Consider the following 25,865-nt stretch of genomic DNA (forward strand, 5'->3'; position numbering starts at 1 on the left):
TTTGTAATTGTAATTTGTGTATAAAAAATTAGAAAAATGTAAAAACAATGAAAAGCAAAAACAAAAACAAAGGAGCCATTTTCATTCATATTCTGTATGATTTATTATAATTCCGAGTTTCATACCTTCAGTGTGGGCGAAGTCAGTACAAGGAACGGAAATTTTTGTCCCGATAAAATTCCCAGGGATACCCCAGTCCTCAGTCTTCTGACTGGTTTGATGCGGCCTGCCACAAATCTCACTCCTGTGCCAACCTTTTTGTGTCATAGCAGCAGTTCCAGCCTTCTGTCTGAATTATTTACTGGATGTATTCCAGTCTCTGGCTTCCTCTACTGTTTTTACCCTCTGCAGTTCTCTCTAGTACCCTACGTCTCAACAGATGTCTTGTCATTCTGTCCCTTCTTCTTGTCAGTGTTTCCCATATATTCCTTTCCTTGCCGATTTTGCAGAGAACTCCCTCATTCCTTGCCTTCTCAGTCCACCTAATTTTCGACATTCTTTTGTAGTACCACATCTCAAATGCTTTAATTCTCTTCCGTTCCAGTTTTCCCACATCCATGTTTCACCACCATACAATGTTGTGCTCAAAACATACATTCTCAGAAATTTCTTCCTCAAATTAAGACCTACGTTTAGTAGTAGTAGTAGTAGTAGTAGTAGTAGTAGTAGTAGACTTCTCTTGACCAATAATTCCTTTTTTGCCAGTGCTAGTCTGCTTTTTATGCCATCTTTGCTTCATCCATCATGGGCTATTTTGCTGGCTAGGTAGTAGAATCCCTTAACTTTTTCCACTTCATTATCCCCTGATTCTGATGTTAAGTTACTCGTTGTTTTCATTTGTGCTACTGCTCAGTACTTTCATTTTTCTTCGATTTACTTTCAGTCCATATTCTGTTCCATTCCATTCAACAATTGATATCCTTGCACCTTGAATTTTAATTCTGCTCTTGAACCTTTGTTTTATTTTTGTCATTGCTTTTTTGATGTATAGGTTGAACAGTAGGGGCGAAAGACTACTTCGCTGTCTTACACCCTTTTTAATGTAAGTTCTTCATTCTTGGTCTTCCACTCTTAACTGATTATTATCTAGGAAATCCCCAATTCTCTTTTGCAGTCTTCTGTATATTATCCTTTTCAGCATCTTGGATGCATGAGCTGTTAAGACGACTGTGCGATAATTCTCGCACTTGTCAGATCTTGCTACCTTCACAGTTGTGTGGATGATGTTTTTCCAAAAGTCAGATGGTATGTTACCAGACCCATACATTCTACAGACCAATGTGAATAGTTGTTTTGTTGCCACTCTCCTCAATAATTTTAGAAATTTAAATGGTATGTCATCAGTCCCTTCTGCCTTATTTGATCTTAAGTAGTCCATAGCTCTTTCAAATTCTGATTATAATACTGGATTCCCTATATTGTCTCTGTCGACTCCTGTTTCTTCATCTATCGTGTCATCAGACAAGTCTCAGAGAAGTCCTCTGCCTCATGGACACCTTCATTGTACTTTTTCCACCTATCCACTCTCTCCCCTACATTTAACAATCGAATTCCCATTGCACTCGATGTTACTGCCCTTGCTTTTGATTTCACCAATAGCTGTTTTGACTTTACTGTATGCTGAGATAGTCCTTCTGAGAGCATTTCTTATTCACATTTTCCTGCAGCCATTTCATCGTAGCTTCCTATCACTTACTATTTGTGTCATTCGTAGGTGGTGGTGTCAATAGAAAATAACATTTTGATTTTGTTATTGAACTTGCAACATTAACAATGATGGTACAGAATTAATCTTGAGTCTCTGTGGTAGGATTTATAGTGTTGATTATTTCAGTTACAATGTTGCAAAATCTGAAACTCAGTAAATGTTAAACTGGCTCTTGCCATCCAGAACTGCAATCTGTCTACTAGGTTGTCATCACAGAGGCTGTACTTAAATTTGTGCAGATGACTTTCATTTACTTCTTGAGTATGTTTTGTCAGTTAACCCTCTGACTGCTGTGAACAAGTTAAGTAGTCATGCTCTGCAACTCCCAAGGTGCTGAGGATACTGTTAAATTCAGCCTCTTGGGTTTCATTAATTACTATTGATGTATGTATGCATCATGTTCTGCCATCCCCTCTCATGACTGCAGATGAGGTAAGTCTGTGTATCTGTGTTGTGAAAAAAGTTAGTATTTGTCGTATGACATATATGTCTCTTTGCGTGCTATCGTTTACAAAAATCCTCGTTTTGATGTGTTGAACTCCTTTATGAAGGCACAGAATTGTGCCCACTCACTTGACCACCCACCAGGTATAGAAACCAATATCTCAAAAATGAAATGAGCTATGGTTGTGCTCTCAGTTTTAAATAAAATTTTGATATCTTATCTACATTTCATACACAGTGGTGTATAAGGTAAAATCAGTCATGTACATAGTACCTCTGCAAACTAGAATTTGGTGCAATGCTTTACTTAATGTGATACACTTCAGTAACTATGACAAATAACGAAAAGAAATTCAGTCCTTTATTGAATTTTTTTTCAACAACAAAGCTTTGCTCACCACGGAATGCAGAGAGCACATGTCGAGCAGTCAAAGGGTTAATATCAGTTATTTTGTATTTTTGTACAAGATTTTTCAATTTTTTCCTTTATTTGCTTTCAGACTCGCAGTGCTAGTTCGTTAATCCAACAAGGAAAAATAAGTATTGTATCGTAAGTATAGTTTTTTACCCTTTTCATTTCACATTTAATTGTCTCCATTGATAATCTATTAGCCTGCAAACATTGTAGCCACTACAGGTTTTGCCTTTCACGTAGGAACTGTATCGTATTTTTGGAAGTTTGCATTTAAGAAGACAAGCACTTGATGCTTCCCCCTTGTTACTATAGTTGTTTGACTAAATATATTCTTGTCTGTCTTTCCTGTCAGTTGTTTTTATCCCATCATGGACCTTCCATTCTTTGATTTTTCATATAAGTTTTTTTCCCTCAATAGTGTATGTAAATCAGTATGTAAGCATGAAAATTTGTAAGGATACTCTAATTTAGTGTGTATTGGTGTAACAGTTTTGTGTGTTAAAATTACTGTGTATTCTGCCACAAAAAACTTTTAATTTCAGATGCAATGTTGGTGATGCTGTGCTGGTAGTTTGGAATGAAGTTCACCGTAATTATCTCATTCTCCAAGAAACATCTACTCTGTATTTCCTGCATCAAGATTGCTTGGATATACTTGGCTTGCGTCCAAGTTCAGGTTAGTCACAAACATTCAGAGGCAGTGGTGAGTTTCTTCTTAGGCATTCTGGAGTTTCTTTCTGTACCAGTCAGTTTTATTGTGTTCTCTATAGTTTGCAAACCCTTGGAGATTTTAATTTTTGTTGTGGGTTTGCGGTAACAGAAGTTGTGGGGTAGAGGGGGGGGGGGGGGGAGGGTGTAGTTCAGAATTATTCTGTAGCTTATACGGGGTGTTCAAAAAGTCTCTCCGCCGTGCTAAGCTGCACTTGCCGTATGATTGTTCACCTGCCTGGGTTTTTCATCGAAACAATAAATGCACAATGATACTGCAGTGATATTCTGTACTCATTCATAGAAGAACTTGTGTGAAGTGAAATACTGAATGGTTATTTTCAACAAGATGGTGCAATCGCGCATACAGCTCACGTTTCAGTGTCACTGCTTGCTGATATTTTTGGTGATCGCATAATTTCACAGTCGCCTGACCTAACACCACTAGACTTTTTCTTCTGGGGTGAACTGAAAGCAAATGTCTATAAAAACCGTCCAAAATTCATCAATGAATTGAAAACTGCAATATCCACATTCACTGCTTCTGTTACAGAAGAAATGTTACAGCTTGTGTTTGGAAACATGATTAGACGAATTGAATTGTTTATTCAACAACAGGGAGGACACTTTCAACATTTATTGTGAACATTTGTAAGTAAAAATGAATATTCAAAAAATTAATTACTTGTATTTCACTGAGTTTCATTTCGGTGTATTCACTGTGGTGTATGGCACGCGTGGCTAACAATCACACGACACTGCGGAGAGACTTTTTGAAAACCTTGTAGCATCACAGTAATGTGTAGCAAACATGTTGCACGATTTTCCTACCATGTTATTGAAACATTCATGTTGAGAATTAATTAAACAACTGCATGTGACTTTAAAGCAAAACAACACTCTGATAGGTACGCATTTTGAGATTTTGGTCACATAGCTGAATGTGATTCATTGTAACAGCTTTATTAGATCACTTGTTGGGTCAAATTTTGCAGTTGGTTTTAAACTAATGTCCCAGTGAGCCAGAGACATAAAATTTTGAACATAGCAAAGAACTGGATGATAATGCAATATTAATTCTCTTTCTTGTCAGTCTGTGTTGGGGATAGGTGCGAAAATGGTTGGTAATACCTGACATCTCAGCAGCCCTGCAGGACTAAAGTGTTGTGTGGGGAGTATTGGAATGCGTTGCAGCTGGTAAGCAAGTGGATGGGCGTGGCTGGAGCAGAGAGAAATGGGAAGAGGAGATGGACAGAGAGAGGGGGAGAAGTTGATGTGTGCATTGTGTGTGATATACGTGTACATGGATGAATCTGCAGATTTAAAATCTAATATTTATATAAGTAATTATTTAAATAAAAAATTAAATGTCATCTGAATGTTTAAAATCCATCGAGAACTTTCACAGACAAGACTAAAAACAGAACATAATTATTTAAATAAAAATGAATTTTAATATACGTCATTTTTAAGCAGATTAAAAAGTATAAAATAGTGCCTCCTTGCCTCACACAGATTTCTAATCCTATTAGACAGTTCCGAAAATTTGTACTTTTGAATCTTTAATAGCTACGACAATACTTTGTAAGATTTATAATGAAAAATGTTGGGTGCATGCAGTAGATAATAGTTGGAAATAACTATTCATGCATCAGTTATGTATTGCATGTGCACCACATTTTTTGTTGTACATCTTCCAAGCACTGTCATAACTTAAAGCACAAATTTTCAGGGCTATCTGTATAGTGTTAGGAATGTGTATGGGGCTGAGAGAAATTATTTTGTACTTTTTAGAACAATTTAAAAACATAATATATTAAAAAGTGTGTTTTTATTTACATAGTTATTTGGACTGATACTATTGCTGCAAACCTTCCAGCCATCCTCTAAATTTCTTGGAAACTGTTTTTGACTCTCTCAGAGTATGGCTGGTAAATGTGCTGTAGTAATATCAGTGCAAGAGTGAGCTACATTCAGCTTCAGGCTTGGATTGTCTCATTGATTACTCAGAATGTTAAGAAAATTCAAAGCTCCGTAAAAACAGTATGTATGTCTGTTGTCAAAAATCACACAATGAAACAGTTAAACGGTGCTGTGTAATTTATTTTCAGTGCTGTACAATTTAGTTTCTTGTAAATGTTGATCCCAGTGCTTGAAACTTAACAGTACATCTTAGATCTGAGAACTAACGCTGAAGTAAGAAATGTTGGACTGTGTACATTAATAAAGGTCAGCATACTGTAGTCAAAACATTTAAATTTTATGCCTTAGGACAACAATATCACATTTGTGAGCCATGTATTATATCAGAGATCTGCGTGGGCGATACAGGAATTGCACTTAAGAAGTAGAGCTATGTTAGTCAACAGGAACCAGTGTGGTGCAACTAAATGTGTTGTGGTTCTCTCTGTACACCAAATGTCATGAGTTCTGCATATTTACCTTTACCAATAGAATTTGGATTTAACTTTCAGACTATTAACAAGAAGTGACTATTAAATTAAATATTTTGAACTACTGTGGTAGATGACTAACAATTTTATTCTCATATAAGAGAGGTGTAATATGTTGAACACCCAAATTTTGTCCAGTTACCTCTTTCACAATTGACCATGGAGTTTTATTTTGTTCTGAGTGTTATTTATTCTTTTGGTATAATGGATTGTTTCTGCCCATCTGATGACATTCCTCAGCACTTCACAGCATTTCCTGTAGTGAAATTACGTTACAGGGCTCTGACTGCCCTCCGTGTTATGATAGAGCTCCCATTTCCTCCTACATGATATTCTGATGCCATTAGTTACCTAAATTGGTTGCTTATTAGTTTGCTTGACCACATGAAAATTTTAAATGGAAAAGAGCTATCAAAGAATGTGGTAAAGGTTGGAAGAAATTCATTTATATTTATCAGTCAAGTAGAGTTTCTGCCAAGGTTTCCCTTTGAGGATGGCTTTAAATGTCTGCATTGAAAGTTTGCTCATATTCTTAAATCCTTTACTGCAGGACATTCATTTTACTACCTGTGCATCATGATTTAGCTGGCCATTACAAATTTTTGTCATATTGTGCTCTTCACGTTAATTGAACATGAAGCTGACTGACCATAAATCTGGTTGACTGTGAAGATATCTGTGATCACAATGTTTTTATTCTGAATTCTAGTTACAGAAGGATAGGAACAGTCTGCCTATATACCTGTCAAGTCATATGGTGGCATGTACTGTTGTGAGTTTATTAGCTGGTAATTCCTTCAAGTTCACTCAAAATGTTTAAAATCCTCACACAAAATCAGCTTCATGTCTTTACTAAGAACTGAGCTTAGCACAGCATAAAGTCTAAATGGGAAAACTCTTGTCTTCTGAACTGCAGGAAATGCACAGGGCTTTTATAAAAAGTATTTTCCTTGAAAATTCAAACTCTCCTGCATGACCTTCAAATATTTGGTGCTAGAGTTTTGGTATGTCAACTCTTTTAAATGAAACATTACTCGTAGTATAAATGGCTATGCCTCTGTTCTGTAATGAACTCCTTGCCTACAAATCAGATACGATGTACTGCTCCAAAGGAAGCCTTAGTATTTCTTCGTTATGCAAATGAGACTCTCAGATACAAGTTATGTCATTGTCAAGGTCTATTAGCGATCGTCTACTTATTTTTTAGTGCCAGTGTTATGAAAAGGATAGATTGCTACTCACCACATAGAGATGATGTTGAGTCATGGACAGGCACAACAAAATGACTGCTAATTAGCTTTTGGTCAAAAGACCTTTTTCTAAAGTAAGCACACAACGTGCGTGCACACACAAACATACATTCACGCCACTACAACTCGCACATGAGCACTGTCTCTGGCCACCAAGGCCAGACTGCGAGCAACTGCACATGATGAAAGATGCAATCTAGGTGGTGGGGGTAAGGAAAAGCTGGGTCAGGGAGGGGGAGGGATAGCAGGGTAGGGGTGAGTGACAGTAAAATTGTGCAGTCCGCACCTAGCTGTCTTCTACCCTGTTTCCACCATGTCCGTGAACTTTCCCTCAAGCAGCACTTCACAGTACCTCACCCCTACCCTGCTATCCCTAACCCTCCCTGCCCCAGCCTTTTCCTTAACCCCATCATCCAGACTGCTCTTCCATGCACAGTTTATCACAGTCTGTCATGTGTGAGTTGTGCTTGTGTGACTGTGTATTTGTTGTCTACTTCAGAAAGCTCACATATTTAGCAGTCTTTTTGTTGTGTCTCTCTGCTACTCAGCATGTCCCTTGTATGGTGAGTAGCAATATATTCTTTTCATAATATTGTCATTGTTCCGTCCTGGATTTTCCATTGTTTAATTTTTAATTTCATAAATATTTTAATGAAGTAAGCTTATTATGCCTTCTGGTCTGCATCCACTGTTTACTGAACTAATTTCCAGAATTAAAAGGAGCCTTCCTTAAGCAATGATACCTCCTACATCGTCCTAAAGAAAGGTTTATCCTCTCTACAAGTTATCACTGGAATTTGGCTTTGAGTGAGCTCAGATCAACTTATTATACTGTCACTTACAAACTTTGCCATAAATTTTGCCACCATCTCTCTTCCCAATCTTCCTCAGGTGTAGACCATGCCTAGTTTAGCCTGACCTATGAAAACTCACAAATGGCACCTGTCTGTACCTTCTCAAATCCCGTATTAATACACACCATAGTACTATTGGAATGGGGTTGATTTTAATGCAGGATCTCCGGATAACACTAGTGGACCAAATTTGAGCAACAGTCATGCCCAAGTCGCTGCCTGTAACATCAGCCTAATATCTCCTACTATGACTATTCCCAGCCTTTACTGCTATTACCTGAGCCTCTTCAGTAAAATCCTTGTAGTAGGAGAGCCCACAACCTAAAGTTTTGACTTACAGCAAAACAGCAGAAACCACATAAAATCAGGAGATTTCACTGCCCTAAACCAAAATACAGTAATTTTAGAATTGTAACAGACCATCTGAAAATCTCTTTTACTAGTAGATTTACGTCAGTTATTGCGCAAAAATCATTATTCAGAAGAATGTGAGCACCTCCCATTTTGAGACTGTTATGAAAGTGTTAAAAATTTTACCAGTTGGTAACAAAGCATTACATCAGAAATCTGTTGGATATGATAAAATTAGTTTTTCAGATACAGAAAAAATTGGTATCTGACAAATTTAGTGCTGCATCGTACTAATGAGACAATTTTCTGGTAGTAAAAAAACCTTACAAGATCACATTTAATGGTATGAAAGTCTTTGTTACAAGCCAGTGAATAAGCTGCAGCTCCCAAGATCAGTTTGGATTTCGTAGAAATATTGGAACATGCAAGGCAATACCAATACTACAACTTGCCTTAGAAGATAGATTAATGAAAGGCAAACTTATGTTTCTAACAATTTGTAGACTTAGAGAAAGCTTTTGACAATGTTGACTGGAATACTCTCTTTCAAATTCTGAAGGTGAGAGTGGTAAAGTATAGGGAGTGAAAGACTATTTACAATTTGTACAGAAACTATTTGCCAGTTATAAGAGTGTAGGGGCACGAAAGGGAAGCAGTGGTTGAGAAGGGAGTGAAACAGGGTTGTAGCCTATCCCCGATGTTAACCAATCTGTATATTGAGCAAGCAGTAAAGGAAACAAAAGAAAAATTCAGAGTAGGAATTAAAATCCATGGAGAAGAAATAAAAACTTTGAGGTTTGCCGATGACATTGTAATTCTGTCAGAGACAGCAAAGGACGTGGAAGAGCAGCTGAACGGAATGGACAGTACTGGAAAGGAGGACATAAGATGAACATCAACAAAAGTAAAACGAGGATAATGGAATGTGGTCAAATTAAATCAGGCGATGCTGAGAAAATTAAATTAGGAAATGAAACACTTAAAGTTGTAGAGGAGTTTTGGTATTTGGGCAATAAAATAACGGATGGTGGTCAAAGTAGGGAGGATATAAAATGTAGACTGGCAATGGCGAGTAAAGCATTTCTGAAGAAGAGAAATTCGTTAACACTGAGTATAGACTTAAGTCGCGGGAAATATTTTCTGAAAGTATTTGTATGGAATGAAGCCATGTATGGAAGTGAAACAAGGACGATAAACAGTTTAGAAGAAAATAGAAGCTTTTGAAATGTGGTACTATAGAAGAACGCTGAAGATTAGGTGGATAACTCAGGTAACTAATGAGGAGGTACTGAATAGAACTGGAGAGAAAAGAAATTTGTGGCACAACCTGACTAGAAGAAGGGATCGGTTGGTAGGACATGTTCGGAGACATTGAAGTATCACCAGTTTAGTCCTGGAGGGAATTGTGGCGGGTAAATATCATTGAGGGAGACCAAGAGGCAAATACAGTAAGCAGATTCTGAAGGATGTAAGTTGCAGTAGTTATTCGGAGATGAAGAGGCGTGCACAGGGTTGAGCAGCATGGAGAGCTGCATCAAACCAGTCTTCGAACTGAAGACAACAACAAAAGCTAAAAATCGTACAGTGAAGTTCATGTTAGATAATACCTTTTGTGGACGTTGAATCTTCATCTAAAAGAACATTGCTCATTTCTGGTAGTTGGCAGCTGGAAAATCACGAAAAATTATAATGTCCCTGATTGTCATTCTATCAGAATAAATGGGTTTAGACCTGTTACATTTTTTTTTGTGTGAGTGTTGCTCCATATTTGTGAAATATATATGTTTTTAATAAATACTATGGCAGATCTGTTTTACACAGCAGTAGATTGCAAGGGTTATAATTATATGAATCCAGATTTAGAGATGTAGAAGAATGTTCACTCTTCATTTTATATGTTTGTGTAAAAATGTTTAATCTAACCGAAATAACATTATTAATTTTTCTTGATTTTATAATCTGCAGATGAATTCTTCTAAGACAGTCAGTACATTCCTGTTATCACGAGTACATGTTCCTAAATCTGTGAAAGCCTTTTGGTAGCATGTAAAATTTTTCAGCATTGTCAGTAGCCTTTCTTTTCCCTTGTGATAGAATGCAGCATTGTAATCGAAACTGATCCTAGCATGAAAAGCAGGTTAAGATTTTGCTAGAGCAATCAGATTGTTTCATGCAGGTGCAAAACATTAGTGTAACAGTGGGAATTGCAAATGCCAACAACCATCTAAATCTTTGCTGAAGTTGTAAAAGTTCCATATTCCTAAGCACTATCATGAAAATGTCAGTGTTGAATATTGAATAATTACGTGACCTCATTAACTAATTTGACAAACATGGTAAACAATCTTGGTATTTGTCTTCTCGTGTTCTTGGCAAGTTAGCTCCTCTTTCATTGTTTGATTAACAATACCATGACAGTATTCATAGTGCATGTCATGATTAATATGGATGGTTTTGTTTGCTATAATCTGTGCCATGTGCTGTTGTGACCAATTAATAATTAAAAACTAAACCAGAGCTTATTTATACCTCATATTGTTACATTCATGAGACATGATTCAAGGGACAAGAGCATAACAAGTAAATAGCAGTTCTCAACATCGGGGAGTTAGAAACTGTGGCACGTTCTTTTCATTTTTGAATGTATAGGTAACGTAAAAATTTCGGAAAACACTAATTTAGCAATCCTTACAACCATTCAGAATTTTAAAAAGTAAATTGAACTTAGTGGCTGTGGTAGTTTGTTGCCAGTTTTGAAAATTTGCTCAGCCAAATACTTCACGTAAAATGTCTGAAAACAAACATTTTGATGATAAAATGACAGAATCTATGTACATTTTTAATATGAGATGTATTGTGATAATACTATCTGCACTTTTTTTTTTTTTGACATTGCAGAAATGGACCCACATGGAGCTGTGACGTTTTTGACCATTACTGCCCACCTAGTCAGGTTCATAGTCATCTAATTTAACCATTTCATACGGTTTTGGCCATAAAGCAACAAATCATGCTTTTGCTTATGGGCTCTTGTAGTATTACGCAAGACTTTCAAGAGTTTTGTCACCTTATTGAGCCCAGCACTTGGTTTAAAAATTCTGTTGAATTGGTAGTCATTACCTAATGTCTCCTGCAACATTGCTGTAATGCGATGAGACTGTTACCTATATCTGGAATCCTCTCCTCTTCAATTTTGCTTTCTAACTTAGGCTTCCTGATAATGGTGGGAGTCTGCTATGTCTTACTTACTCCTGTAACTACTGGAGGCTCTTTTCCACATGACTCTTGACAGCTGGCTAAACCTATTCTTAACATTCAAAATGAAACTATGAGAGTATGTTCACTTCCTAATGGCTTTGTTGTCAGCTGCCAGTTCCCACTTCTCCACCCTCAGCCTCTGTAGCCCCTCTAGCTCTTGTCTAGCATCCTCTAACTGTGCCTGGAGGACACACAATCTCACTTCCTGCTCAACTACTGAGTCTATTCCTGCTACATGCCCTGCAGCTCCAGGAGAAGACTTTGCTAAGATCCCCCACTTGCTTTCCTGCTACATTCACCCCAGTGAAACACCTTGTTATACAGTTGACACCGTACCCCACAACGCACTAACCTACAACCATTTATGCACTTCTTACTCGTGGTCACACAATCCCAGTTGCAGGTTTCCTCTCCAGCAGCTTCCAGAGACAACAAAAAAAATTTTTTTCTGTATTTTATATAATTATTGACCAAATTTAAAACTGTAAAATGCTCACCACCAGTATTAGAGATTGAGATCACTTAGCACCCTCCAACAAACTTGACAAATAATTTGAAACCTTTTGGAAACTTTCTCTCTTGCTGACACTTGTTTGATGATTTGCACTATCCCCTAAAGCTAAGTAAAGATGAACTTAAAAAGGAAGATGTAAACAGGTCCCTGTATACGAGAGTTTCATACAGGTTAATGTGGAATTTGATAACCTGACCCATGGAGGCATGTTAACAACAGCAGAGGCCCAAGGCACCACATGAGACAGCTGCTGGAAAGAGGGTCACATCCCCAGACAATGGTGGCTGTCGAGACGGCGACAGTGGTGAAAGTGTGTTAATTTCCATTGGCTCTGGAACTGGAACAGACGGTGCAAGGCCCATGGGAATTGGAGGCAGCAATGGCCGCTGCGACCAGGCGGGCACAGAATCTGAAAGCTTGAAGCATGTGGCAAGATCACACAATTCACAAGGATGAATTTGATTCTGGTGGCTCGTCAGCATTTCTCATGGTCCTGCAAGAGAAGCATAGAACCTTGAGGAAAACCTACAGTGGTGCCTCACTCCCAGCACCTGCATCCACCATGCAATATGTGTGATATTTTGCGTGTCTCTGGGCGTGATACTTTGCATGTCTGGGCGGAGCGGGCACAGTCCGCCAGGGTGGGTGCAGCAACTGAAACAAGGGCTGGTGCTGCCAATGTAAAACTCCGCCGGCGGTAGTCCGTTGCATGGCTGGCAGCAGTAGTAGGACACGAGTAGCAACAGAGCTTGATTCCATGTGTGGGAGGCACCAGATTCATACATCTGGTGCTTAAATGTTCATACACAAAGTGTGCTGGTGGATTGTGGGTGGAACTCTGCACTCATGATATCGTTGATGCTGGAGGTGGTGTGAAACTATTCAAACTCAGTAGCAACAAACTGAGGTCTGTTGTCAGTCACAATCACTTCAGGCAGTCGCTCAGGCGAAAGGTTGATGACAAGGCCTGGATAGTGAAATTAGCTGTAGTAGAGAGCATAGGAACCATGAAGGGAAATTTGCTGTAAGTGTCAACGACGACGAGCTGATCTGTAGTCCAGTAAGGACCCACAAAATCCAAGTTCAGACATTGCCCAGGCACTCAAGGTTTGGGCCATTCAAAGAACTGCTGAGGCTGGGCTGACTATTGTTCAGCACAGGCTCTGAGAAGTCAACTGTTCAATCTGTGCATCCAGGCAGTGTCAAGTGCAATGATGTTTGATACAAATGATGCCCCGATTACTTTGATGTAGCAAATGAAGCCCATCAGGCACGAGAGCATGTGGACCCACAATATGTGACTGATCGTTATTGATGCGAAGCAAAATGACACACTGGTGCACTGCAAGAGTGCACCAATTGGCAGAATATCGGTGAACCCCAGAGCTATGAATTGGTCTGGCTGAATGCAGCCAACCAATACGAATGAGTGCAACAGAATCTGCAAATCAGGATCCATAACTGTGTCCTGGACAATTTTCTGGTGATTCAGTGGAAAACTATACAACACATCTGTGTCCTGTGCATCAGTGTATCTACAAGAAGCAGAGGACTTGTTAAATGTTGAATCTGGGCTAAGAGGCAGGTGAGAAAGAACATCCGTGTTGACATGCTTGGAAGTGGGCTGACACACAATGTCATAATGGTAATTTGACAAAAGAGCAGCCCACCATTGCAGTTTCTATGCTTTGTGTGTTGAGACTGACTGAGAAGGGGTAAACAAAAATTGTAGGGGTTTATGATCAGTCACCAAGGAAAATTTTTTGCCTAAAAGATACTGGTGAAACTTAGAGATGCCATAGACAATAGCGAGAGGCTCCTTTCCAATTCGTGACTAATTACCCTTAGCTTTGTTTGACAGTTTCAAAGCAATGGCAGTCAGCCTGTCAGCAGCACCAAATTTATGTGACACAGTTGCGCCGACACTGTAAGAGGAAGCATCCACAGCCAAGACCAGAGGTTTGGCTTTATTACAATGAACAAGGCATCAGTCACCAACCGAAGCATCAACAAAAAGAACATTCTTCCACGTGAGATCACCTGCAGACAACACTTGAAAGAGAGTGTGATAATTGTTAATGTGTTCGTTAGGAGTCCAGCCTCAGATGACAATTACATCTAAATTATTTGAGTAAAAAGGAACTTTTGCGGTCATATGCTTCAGGAAGTGCTGAAAAATGGCAAGCCCAGAAGCACTGCCAAATGGTGGTCTCAAAAATTTATGGAGACCCAGATGAGTGTTAATGACAGACATGTTAAGACTGCTTGTCCAATGGTATTTGCAAGTAAGTTTCATGCAAATCAGTTTTGGAAAAGCAATGATTGGCATCCATTTTATCCATCAGTTCCTCCAGGCACAGTAAGAGATAACTGTCAGTGATTGAGGATTCACAGTTTTCTTAAAATCAGTGCACAAGTGGAGTCTGCTGGACAGCTTTGTCAGACTAAGGAGAGGGGATGCCCAGTGATTAGCGGTAATGAGTGCTATGGCCCCACTGTCTTGCAAAGCAGCAAGTTCCTGAGCCACCCGTTCTCGAAGAGCCTGAGGGTCAGGATGAGCTCTAACAAAATGTGACTGTGTATTACCATTCACTTTGACACGGACAACAAAATTATTGACTTTCCCAAAATCCTCAGAAAACAAATCGTGAAATTCTACTCATAGCTTAGCAACACTGTCCCGAGGATTGAAGGAAGTACGCTGTGCTAAATGCTTAACCCAAAACAAACCAAAAGAGTTTTGACCAAAAATATTAGCACTCTCTTGGGAGGAAAGCACTGTAAATGCCACTGTCTTTATCGAATGTCTGAAAGTTGCAGGAAAGTTACAAGTGCCCAAAACAGGAATGTCTTGGTCGTTACATGATGTCACTGTATTATGTGACGTGCCAACTAAGGTTTGCCAAGCAATCCATAAGTGTAACGATTGAGCAAAGTCACTCAAACTTCAGTGACCAGTTGCAATATGGACCGATTGTCCAGCAGTAGTTAGAGACGCAAATAGTTTTTTGTCCTCACATAGGCTGCAGATGAATTGGGAGCAGCTGTTACAGTGTTGTTTTGCACTAAGTGATGCTGTGGGACTCTGAAAACACAGTACACATTTTTTGTGACTTAGATTTGCATGAAGGAGCAAGTCGCTTCACACTAGGGACAAGACCAATGATCATTTGCTGTATTACAGGAAGGGCATGACTTCACACCTCGTGTCAGCCCCAACATGTGAGCACAGACGCCAGGTGAGCCACTGTTGGTGAGTCAGCTGCGAGGCATGTTTGCCGTGTCTGTCTACTGAACAAACAGGCACTACCTTAAAACTGTCTGCTGCATTTTTGCAGGAACCTTGATAGTACAGAATTGGCAGAACTTGTTGCAAGGAAGGATCTGGGCATTAAAGAATCTGTTCCTAAATTTAGGAATCAGCTTCATTGTGTGTGATGGCGTCACATTATCTCACTATAATATTTGCCACAGTCATATTTGAATCTACGCTGTCTAGTAAGGCCTTGCAAATTAAGTCACTGACAGTATGTCTCCTCTTGTTGCTAACGCAACCTAAAGAATTTGCAACTGGCAGCCACCACTTGTACCCTGCCCTCATAATACTTTGCAAGCACCTTTGTACTAGTTCAGGGCGGGACATACAAGCATTAACACCCACTTCCAACATGACCAAGAAGAAAGAATGTTTGTCAGTACCTTGTATGTGATGAGCTGCGATGTGAACATTGAACTGTGCAAGGTACTCTGTCCAGACTTCCTTCACATTATTAAACTCACAAAATGGCAGCACATTGGCATGTGGTGCTGCTACTATTGGGTCCGGCATCTTGTAGGAAGTCGTCAGTGCTGTCATGAAGTGATTCATTACTTCAAGCAGTTGCAACATTTGTTGACTCTAAAACTGAATAAGCTGAGCTAGATCAACTGCAGGCTGTGCAGCAGGCAATTGCAGTGTAGTACCCATTATCTACTGAGCAATGCACAAATACAAACAGCGAGAAACAACAGGAAAAATCAGTCAAAAAGACAACAGAACAGGAAGAAGTAAACTTGACTTGAAGAAGGCCACACACAGGCCCAAGTACTTGTCACCAGGTATGTTGTGTACAACTTGGAATGCAACAATAAGGAGAGGTGGACTGCAGAGTGGTGTGACAACTATCATCATAGGAAAGCAGGACAGAAACAGAAATGATTAGCAAACAAGTCGGTACAATAAACAGAAGATTTACTTACCATGTATTTCTCAAAGCATACAAAGACTCAATACAAATAATGCAGCAAGAAGTAGAATTGTGCTCTCAATGTCAACAAGGATGATGCTCTGCTGCACGAATGATGGTATTGGAGCTGCAACTAGGTGGCTTATGAATAGTGCCACAAAGTGGAGAGACTCCAAGTGCGAGTGAGCTGTGTGGCTGCCGTCGGCCATCGTATAATGTGGCGGCAGAGGGCGCTCATGGCACAGAGCCACTGGAGGCATGGCTCAACAAGCGTGCTCCATTGGGTCCATCTGGTTCCACACGACTGCTAGTGGCATCTGACAGAAACTTGCAATTCTGTTGCCAACTTTGACGCTGGGGATTATATATACGCGCCCACACACACACACACACACACACACACACACACACAGAGAGAGAGAGAGAGAGAGAGAGAGAGAGAGAGAGAGAGAGAGAGAGAGATTGATTGATTGATTGCGCAGTACTCAATGACAGAGAGGGAATTGTACAAATATTCCAGTATTTTTTAAAAATGTTTATGTAGTTCAAGGAATGAATCAGAAATGCAAATAGTTGATAAAGGAAATAGTGACATACAAGAAGAGAGGCATATCTCTCTAATGTACAATATGTTCACTAAAATTATCATCTATATCTATATACATACTGAGAAAGTCACTCTACAATGCTTGACAAGAGTACCATGCATCACTGTTAGACATTTCCTTTCCTTTTCCACTAGCACATAGAGCAGGGGAAAAGATACTATCTATATGTCTCTGTATGTACCTTGGTGATCCTTATGCAAGAGATATGTTGGTGGTGGCAGAATCATTCTGCAGTCATCTTCAGATGCCGCTTCTCTAAATTTTCTCAGTAGTGTTCCTCTGAAACAATGCTGCCTTCCCTCAGAGGTTTCCCATTTGAGTTCCCGAAGCAACACTGTAATACTTCTGTGTTGTTCAAATCTATCTGTAACAAATTTGGCAGCCGGCCTCTGAACTGCTTCAGTGTCTTCCTAGAATTCGACCTGGTGCAGATCCCAAATACTCACGCAGTACTCAAAAATAGGTCACAATAGTGTCCTATATGCAGTCTCCTTGACAGATGAACAAAACTTTACCAAAATTCTCCTAATAAACCAAAGTTGACCATTCACCTCCCCTACCACAATCCTCACAATCTTATTCTATTTCATATCGCTTTGCAGTGTTATGTCTAGATATTTAACTAACATGACTGCATGACTAATACTGTATCCAGACATTATGGGTTTGTTTAATGTACTCATCCACATTGACTTGTGTTTTTGTACATTTAGAGCCAGTTGCCATTCATCACACCAATTAGAAATTTTGTCTGAGTGATCATGTGTCGTCCTACAGCCCCTCAAGTTTGAAAGCTTGTCGTACATCACAGAAGTGTCAGCAAACAACTGCAGGTTGCTGTCCAGCCCATTCGCTGGATCATTTATGTATCGTCAACTGGGTAGAGATAATTAATCAGAGGAGGAGTTGGCTTTGGAAGTAAGACTCAGCACATTGTACCATTTGCAAGTTTTAAATGAAATTATAGAGTGCAGCAAAGAATATTAATTACTGCATTTTTGGGATTCATAGGTTTGAGAAAGATTTTCACTGAAATTCAGCAAATGTTATTTTGTGCCTTTGTGAGAAGAGTAGCCTAATACTTCATCATTAGAGGTTGGTTGAAACTGAAAATAAAACTCGTCAGGACTGTTCTAAACCTTGAAAAAGAGAAGTAGAAAAAGATGAGAGATAAAACAAGAGAAAAGGGCCCTGCCTGATGGGCACACCAATTCATGCTTGTGTATCTCGAGTTGGATACATTTCATTCTAGACACAAAGAAATCAAAGACAGCCAGTGGGCATTGATCTATATCAGTGAGGCTGGGCATTGATTTATATCAATGGGGGGAGTTGAAAATTTGTGCTGGACCAGGATTCGAAACTGAGTGTCTTGCTTACTTGTCCTGCTTACTAGGCACTTGCACTGACATGACGCCATCCGAACACAGTAGTCACCATAACTGCACAGACTACTGTGCCATTCCTCCTGTTGGAGTCAAATTTTCAACTTAATGCCACACACTACTGATGTAAAGACCTTGCTCATAAAATAATTACTTGCGACATCTTGCTGATTTCCGCAACAGTTTCAGCTTGGTGTGCATCTGCACCAAGGGGATCATTGGCCATCACCACCGTAGCTATATGTCAGTGGGACATTGAGAAACTCCACATGTCCAAGAAACTAAGCTTTTCAAGAGATACAGAAAACCTTTCAGGTCTTAAAATTCGTATGTTCTTCTCATTTTTCGTTAAAATGAATGTGGAGGGAAGAATGCCAATGAACTGTAGCCAGTTGTGATATATTTTCTTGACGTCAAGTTAAAATTTGCTTAGTGAATATGTGGACTTTCTCATTATTTTGTAATAAAAAAGTATAAAATGTTACTTAATGCGTACTTTATTCAAGTCACACCAACATTCCATTCTCTTGGAATTATATTCCACACATGGTTCATTCTTTGACATATGTTGGCCAGTTGTAAACATCAGTGTAGAAATTCTGGATTACTTCTTCTTTGCCGGCCGGAGTGGCCAAGCGGTTCTAGGCACTACAGTCTGGAACCGCGCGACCGCTACAGTCGCAGGTTCGAATCCTGCCTCGGGCATGGATGTGTGTCATGTCCTTAGGTTAGTTAGGTTTAAGTAGTTCTAAGTTCTAGGGGACTGATGACCTCAGAAGTTAAGTCCCATAGTGCTCAGAGCCATTTGAACCATTTTGGACTTCTTCTTTTGGTAGGAATAGTAGGAATTGCCTCAGGTCATGCATTTTATCTTGATTTATAGGTACATGTCGATTATTCTCTCTGTTTAAAACGGTGCTGTCAACATAAAATTTTGAGAAAGCCCATGTCTTTTGTGCATGTGGGGGTTTTCCCTTTGGTGTAGGCGATATAATGGCTGCATAATAACACAGAAAATATCAGAAAATGTGGGGTTTCTCAAGATCATGATCAGCCTATATGTTTAAAGTATAAAATCATGGGTGATTCAAAATTGTCATAAAATGGAAACTTGGGGTTTCTCAACATTCTTATTCATACGTGGTGTTTGCTCTTTCAGACATGTGTGAAGGAACAGACAACACATATACACCTCATTCTGTATTTTTATTACTTGGTGCAACTTAAATGAAAGTAACTGTTGTTACATCTAAAATTCCTTGTGCATATTACCATGAATGTCATTCACTCTTGCATAACTTTTGATATTATACTTATTGTAGAGACTTAAGAACGCCATTTTGCAATTTCAGATGGTTCCCAAAGGAGACTTTACTGCACAGGTGAAGTAACAGATAAGGAATACTGCCATGCTTTAAAGGTGAGTTAATGTTATTTGACCACATGTTCCTTAGAGTACCATTTAAAGCAATAAAATTATTTTCATTTGCTAGTTGGATTTGCTACACGTGTATTGTAAAATGAAGTGATTTGGAAAAAACTATGTGACTGAGTTATGTCAACACAGCAGTAAGATGGAACTCAAGGGCATCTACAGAGACGGAGTGTTCTGTTATCTACTTACTGATCTTATGAGAATGTGAAAAAAGATTCTTAGCACATACAGTTTCTACAGAAGATTCTGCAAAGTTCAGTTTGTAACTACTTCCAATAGGTTCCTCAGAGGTATGTTCATTTCATTTGAGAGAACAGGAACTGAAATGTCACCAGGACATAACAAATTTAGATGAAAATTCTCGTGGTGTTTTGTATTTACAGTTAGTTTTAGGGGTCACAGTCTTTCCAACCACACTTCAAGGGCCATCATGCATGCAGTGGTAATGACTACTAATGCTTTTGTACAATTGGCTCATAGTTTAGTTTATTTACTAGCTGAGAAAACCGACATTGCCCAGGTGTTTGTTTATTCCAGTCTTGTATTAATCCATCTCCTTCTTCCTCCTCTCTCTGTCCATCTCGTCCAACCTCCTCTCTCTGTACATCTCCTCCTCCCCGTCTCCCTCTGTCCATCCCCTTCTCTCTCTGTCCATCTCCTCCTTCCCACTTCCTCTATCCACTGTCTCCTCACCCTTCTCTTTACCCATGTCCTCCCTCTTTACCCACCTCTCCACCTTCCTGTCTCTATCCATCCTCCTTGTTCACCTTCTCTACCCCCTCTCTCTGCCCACTCCTCCACGCCTCTCTCTTTCCATCTTCTCCTTCCCCTCTATTGTCAGTCTGCTCCTCGCCCCTTCAGCAACGTGCTCCTTTCTTCGTCTGCCCCTTCCCCCTCCATCGGCCAGCCCCACCCCCTCTCCCTATTCATCTTCTCTCCTTTTCTTTCTATGTCCATCTCCTCCTCTCCTCGCCTCTCACTCTGTTCATTTCTCCATCCCCTATCTCTGTCAATCTCCACGTCCTATCTGTGCTTATCTCCTCCTTCCCCCTCACTCTGTGTCCATCTCCTCATGCTCCCTTCATTCTCTGTTACCAGGCTCACCCTAATAGGAGTCTGTTGCTTCATACCCCTACAGTATTTATTTCCAGATTGTAGCTAATGTGAGTACCACAGTTGATTGAAATATATTCCAGGGGTTTGGGACCAGCTTTTTATCTATGGCTTCACCCATTTACACATGTGAAGTATATTTCACACATATTTCACCTGTATGTCCAGCGAATTTCACTCTGCAGTTTCATTTTCATGCAGCTGAATGTTTATGAATTCATAGCTGCTGAACTATGTGCTGTACAGTGATACAGTTTTGCAGGTACATCCAGTGGTATATGTGGCTACTGTCTGTGAAATGTGTTGTGAATAGAGTTATTAGTAAAGAAGTCCTAAATCAAAACTCCATGCACAATGCGGCAGTTTCTTGTGGTCTCAGTGTTTATGGCATCATATCTTCTGAACCGAATGTCGTACAGTGACCTATTTTTGTAGGTACATTCAGCAATGCGTGTGGATACTACGTACGAAATATGTTGTGAATGGAGTCAGTAGTGAAGTTATAGTAAAGTAAAAGTCATGCTTCATGTGACAGTTTTACTGCATGAACTGCGAAAATGTACTACGTGGCAAACTGTTTTCCTTTCGTAATTTTGTGGGGTTCATCAGTGAGAAAGGTTTCGTTGAGGTTTGAAATTGTGTGTAAAATTTGCTGCAGGCTCAAAGTACTCTAGTTCGCAAATGCTGGATAACTTAAGTATGGGTATTCTTGAGTCGTGGGCTTCAATGCTTTTTCACTCCCCTCCCCACACCTTTAATAGGTGGGTGGTTCTTACCCCCACAGTGGTTCTTTCCAGGCTGTAAATGATGTACAAAGTTCAGTTGAAATCAGTCTATTGGTTTAGGAGGATATGCGGAACATACATACATACGTACATACATTTTTATAATTTGTATGGATGTGAATGTTACGTGGATCATAACAGTGAACCCTTATTTACTTCTACACAGTGAGAATTATAGTATCAGGGCAACTACCTAAAAATACTTGCTCTCTAAATGTTGGTACAAAAAGGAAAGGGAGAACAAATGGTGCATCAACAAGTGGAAATACAAATGCGCAGAAATGAGTCTCAGACTGAGATAAACAAAGTATACTAGACTGTTTTTGGTGCTCAATAATCTATGTCCTTAAAGTAATAATTTTGGTGTAGGAAACAAAGCAGTAACATGGTTGGAGAGTTAATCATCAGCAAAGACAGGCCAGTGGGGTATAAATTCCACAATAGACAGATAAGATATTTAGGTGATGCAAGGCAATACAAAGTAAGACCGTGAGAAAATGAAAAGATCACAATAACAGTTAAAGCAGATCAAGGTTACCGATACAGTAGCTTGTAGGGGGTGGCTAGACTCGGGGAGAGGGGGTAATGGAGCATTTTTCATGTTTTGGAATGGTGACTTGTAAGTAGCCATGAAAAAGTTCCTGTTCCGGCACTGCTAAAAACCTGTGTGGTATTGACTTTTAATAATTTTCTTGAAAGAAAAAACACCCGACTGCACTCTATTTTTTCATTTCTCTTAGAGCTGGGGAGTGGTGGGCATGCCCTTGCAGGTCAGTGAACACAAGATAAAGCTTCTGCTAAAGGACGACATAGACTACAACAGGACAGAGCAACATCAGACACTGTACGACAATCAATGGAATATGTGCGAGAATTGTTTGGCAACTGTGTGATCTCATGATTCGGTAACATTCCCTGGTCCCCCTAGAATACCAAATTTATCTGTTTTGATATTTTCTTGTGGGGCTACCTCAAGAGCAAAGTCTACACGACTTGACCAAGAACCCTGGATGAGATAAAACAGAGAATTTGGTATGCAATTCACAGTATATCAGCTAAGATGTTGCAGCAGTCAATGAGGAACCTCAACAGCAGATTTCGTGAATGTATTTGTACAAGATAAATGCCATCAATGTTTCATAAATGGCAAAGTTGTAAGGATTCAATTACTATGAATGCAATTTCTTTCCTTCATCACTTCTGGTTTTATTGGATTGTAGAAATGTTCCCGTTTTTCTGTGTCACCCTGTGCTTAATAACTGCTCGAATCTCAATTTTTTTTCCTCCCCTCTTCACAAATCATGACATGAGAACAACAGAGCCACGTCACCTCCACAGCTCTCTTCCAAGAACACTGACGTGGCACGTGTTCACAGGCAACAGTCCAATGAGTATCATGTGAACAACTCATTGCACTAGCACTGATGCTCTCATGATGATTCCAAGAACTTTTCAAACCTCCCTTGTATATTTATATTGAACATCATGATCTATCATAATGTTGCAAAGGCCTCCACACAAAACATTCCAGATGTAATGGCGCAATGTCAGTACGTTCTACACTAGCTAGTATGCATTCAATTAAGTGATGTTTTTTATGGTTTTAATCAATTGTCTTACACATTCGTAAGAAGTCTAACCTCAAAATGTCTGGATTAAGATATTGTATTTGGTGATTAAGGATAGAATGAAATCTATGTAAAATATACGTATACAATAAAAATTCCAAAATGTCCTGTGTGTTTTCAGCCTCAGAATCGTTTCAACGTGCCTAAGGGGACCAAGTTCTTCCGAGTAAAGGTGCGACCATTACCGAAGATTGCAGCTCCTCGTTGTACGCACCATCACCAGCACCATCACCACCACCACCATCAGTGCTCTGGTGGTTCCAGCTCCAGTTCAACAGCTAAAGATTCATCGCTCACCTAATTAGTCAGATATGATTTTTATTTTGCACTTTCAGTTACTAGCATAAAACAAACTTCTCGGCAAATATGCGGTTAGGAAGCTTGGCTGTATTTTAACATGATGCACTGCAAAGTTGGTGCTGCAGTATTATCCCTTCGTGTTATTACTTTTTTTCTTTCCCAGTCAGCATTACACAATTTTTCTTTAACAAGAGTAATGTTTTATAAGTAAAATATTTATTGTTGTTAGTGATATTATTATTACATTTAATAGTCCTGCAACTTTTGTTTTGTATAGAAATTGTGTAATTACGTTTAAGATTACTTTTAGATTTAGAGGCAAATGTCAGAGGCTGGCACTCTGATAAAAGTTCCATCTGCCCTTAACAACACAGAGTAACAGAACTCATGTACCTTGCTTTATTGTTTTCATTTTCTTTCTTGATGCTGAAAATGCTGCTCCAAAAACTTTTATTTACAAGGAAGTTATAATGTGCTACATACTACTGTATGCACTGTAACTTTCAGACTGTTTGTAAATTGTGTGTATATACGATCATTAGCTAGATAGGATGTGTCAGAAAAATTTAAAGTAGTGTTGTCCTTTTCTTATGCGCTGTGTGATTAGTTTAGCAACATGTTACTTGACAGGATGTTTTGGATAACTTGAGAGTGTAATCAATACAAATTGCTTGAGTATTAATTTTCCTATGTGTACATATTTTGTATAAATTGTGATGATGTTGTTAATAAGCAGTAGAGTCTTATAGTACCTTAGTTGGAACTACAAACTCGTTCCTAGCTGTAATTTTATGAAGAGGACTTGTATATATTTGATAAAACAGTAATTGTTTTCTGGTCTATTAATAATATTTTCCAGAAACTGAAACACAGGTACCTAGAATATGACACTTCGGTTTCTAGTGTTTCCTTCCTTGATTTAGATCTGTTTCCAATAGTATTTCTGTAACATGTTTTATGTTGACAGCATTCAAGTATAGATAAGGTAAAAGTGTTCACGATGCTCTTTAGGGTATTATAACAGTTTGTAGGGCTGTGATGCAAAAAAATATACTTAAGCTAACAGTATATTCTGGTTCTTCAAAGAATTGTCCTTTGGATGTTATCTTTGTGTTAATAATTTTAACTATTTTGTAAATTGTATAGGCTCTTCTTGTGTAATATTTGTTGAACCTGGCAGTGTACGGAAAATAAACTAGAACTAGGTAAAACTTTCTTTCAGAAGTCTCCAGTTGTTGTAGTTTTGTATTAAGTGATTTTTAAGCTTGGCGCAATTATCAGTAATTATTAAGCGTGCAACCAAGCTTTGTAAATACAGTTGTGCAATATTATATACTTATAATATAAGTAAATACTGTAGCAGACACACTTTGTGTGCATATGCATGGCATGTATATAGTGTTTGGAAAAATATTTATACTAATATATTTTTTCATATGCATTTAAGAGATCACATAGACTTACAGAGCTTTTAAGTCTTTTAATCAAACATTTCTTCTTTTCCCCCAGCAAGGCTGTTTTGTAATATAAAGATTTACATTGCTAATAACTCTTTTGAGAGGGCACAAAATTGTTATAAGGAGCTCACTTGTAATGCTTGGGCAGCAGGATGATTTTAATCAGTGATTGTTTGAAGACTAAATCTGTAAGTTAAGACAAAAACTGTTGTGCCTAAGTAATTTTATGAACCTTGTGGTGAAGTAATTTATATTACTATGTTAATTTTAAGATGTGGATGTGATCAGAACTGTGGAGGTTGCCTCCGTATGTTTGTCATGTTGCAAATCGAGAATGACGACTGCTAGTTACGTTTGCGTATGTTTGTATTTAAACACACGTTTATTCATTTGCTTGACTGTGTGTTATTTTGAGATGTTTGTGTGATGTAAAATCCAGTCCACTTTCTGTGGAAATGGACTGTATTATGGATCTTCTGGTCAGTATAGTTATTATTTATTGAACAAGATTTGTAGGTTCCTAGTTGGGTGGATAATGATTTGTGGCAAACACAAGATTGGAAGATCCAAAGATAACGGCGCCTGTATGTAGTGATATTTGCCTAGGTCTGGGTTAGTGAACCAGCTTAGTTTGTCTCCCATTTTTAATCATAAATGTCATTAATTTTGAAAGATACAGTGTATGTCATGTCACCCTTTGCCCTGAGTAAATGAAACTGTACAAATATAGAATAAATTTTTTTTATTTGTTCAATTTTGTTTTTATATTGCCATTGGCTCTGTTGCTTAATTCTTAACAAGATCTTATCACATGACTTCTTTATTGATACAAGTGGCATTTGCTATTCTCTTTCCCTCTTACGTGGTTGGCATTATTTCGCTCTTAGACCACTACTAGCTAAGTGAAGGCAGTGGTGCCACTGAGCTGCTAATAGCAAAACTTTAACAAGACAGTGCAATAAAAGGAGTCTAT

General features: G+C 38.8%; 1 protein-coding gene across 4 annotated transcripts in view; it reads left to right on the top strand.

Moving 5' to 3' along the window:
* LOC126485161 (RB1-inducible coiled-coil protein 1) overlaps window positions 1–25,646 on the top strand; it is a 318,562-nt gene extending 292,916 nt beyond the window's left edge. For all 4 annotated transcript variants that reach the window (XM_050108835.1, XM_050108833.1, XM_050108836.1 and 1 more), the window contains exons 19-22: window positions 2,653–2,702; window positions 3,110–3,243; window positions 19,527–19,594; window positions 23,257–25,646. In XM_050108835.1, the coding sequence (XP_049964792.1) occupies window positions 2,653–2,702; window positions 3,110–3,243; window positions 19,527–19,594; window positions 23,257–23,436 (432 nt within the window). In that variant the 3' untranslated portion in view covers window positions 23,437–25,646. The remainder of the gene's footprint in view (window positions 1–2,652; window positions 2,703–3,109; window positions 3,244–19,526; window positions 19,595–23,256) is intronic.
* The last annotated feature ends 219 nt before the right edge of the window (window positions 25,647–25,865 follow it).

The sequence above is a fragment of the Schistocerca serialis genome, chromosome 6, assembly GCF_023864345.2.
Source record: "Schistocerca serialis cubense isolate TAMUIC-IGC-003099 chromosome 6, iqSchSeri2.2, whole genome shotgun sequence".
Lineage (NCBI taxonomy): Eukaryota > Metazoa > Arthropoda > Insecta > Orthoptera > Acrididae > Schistocerca > Schistocerca serialis.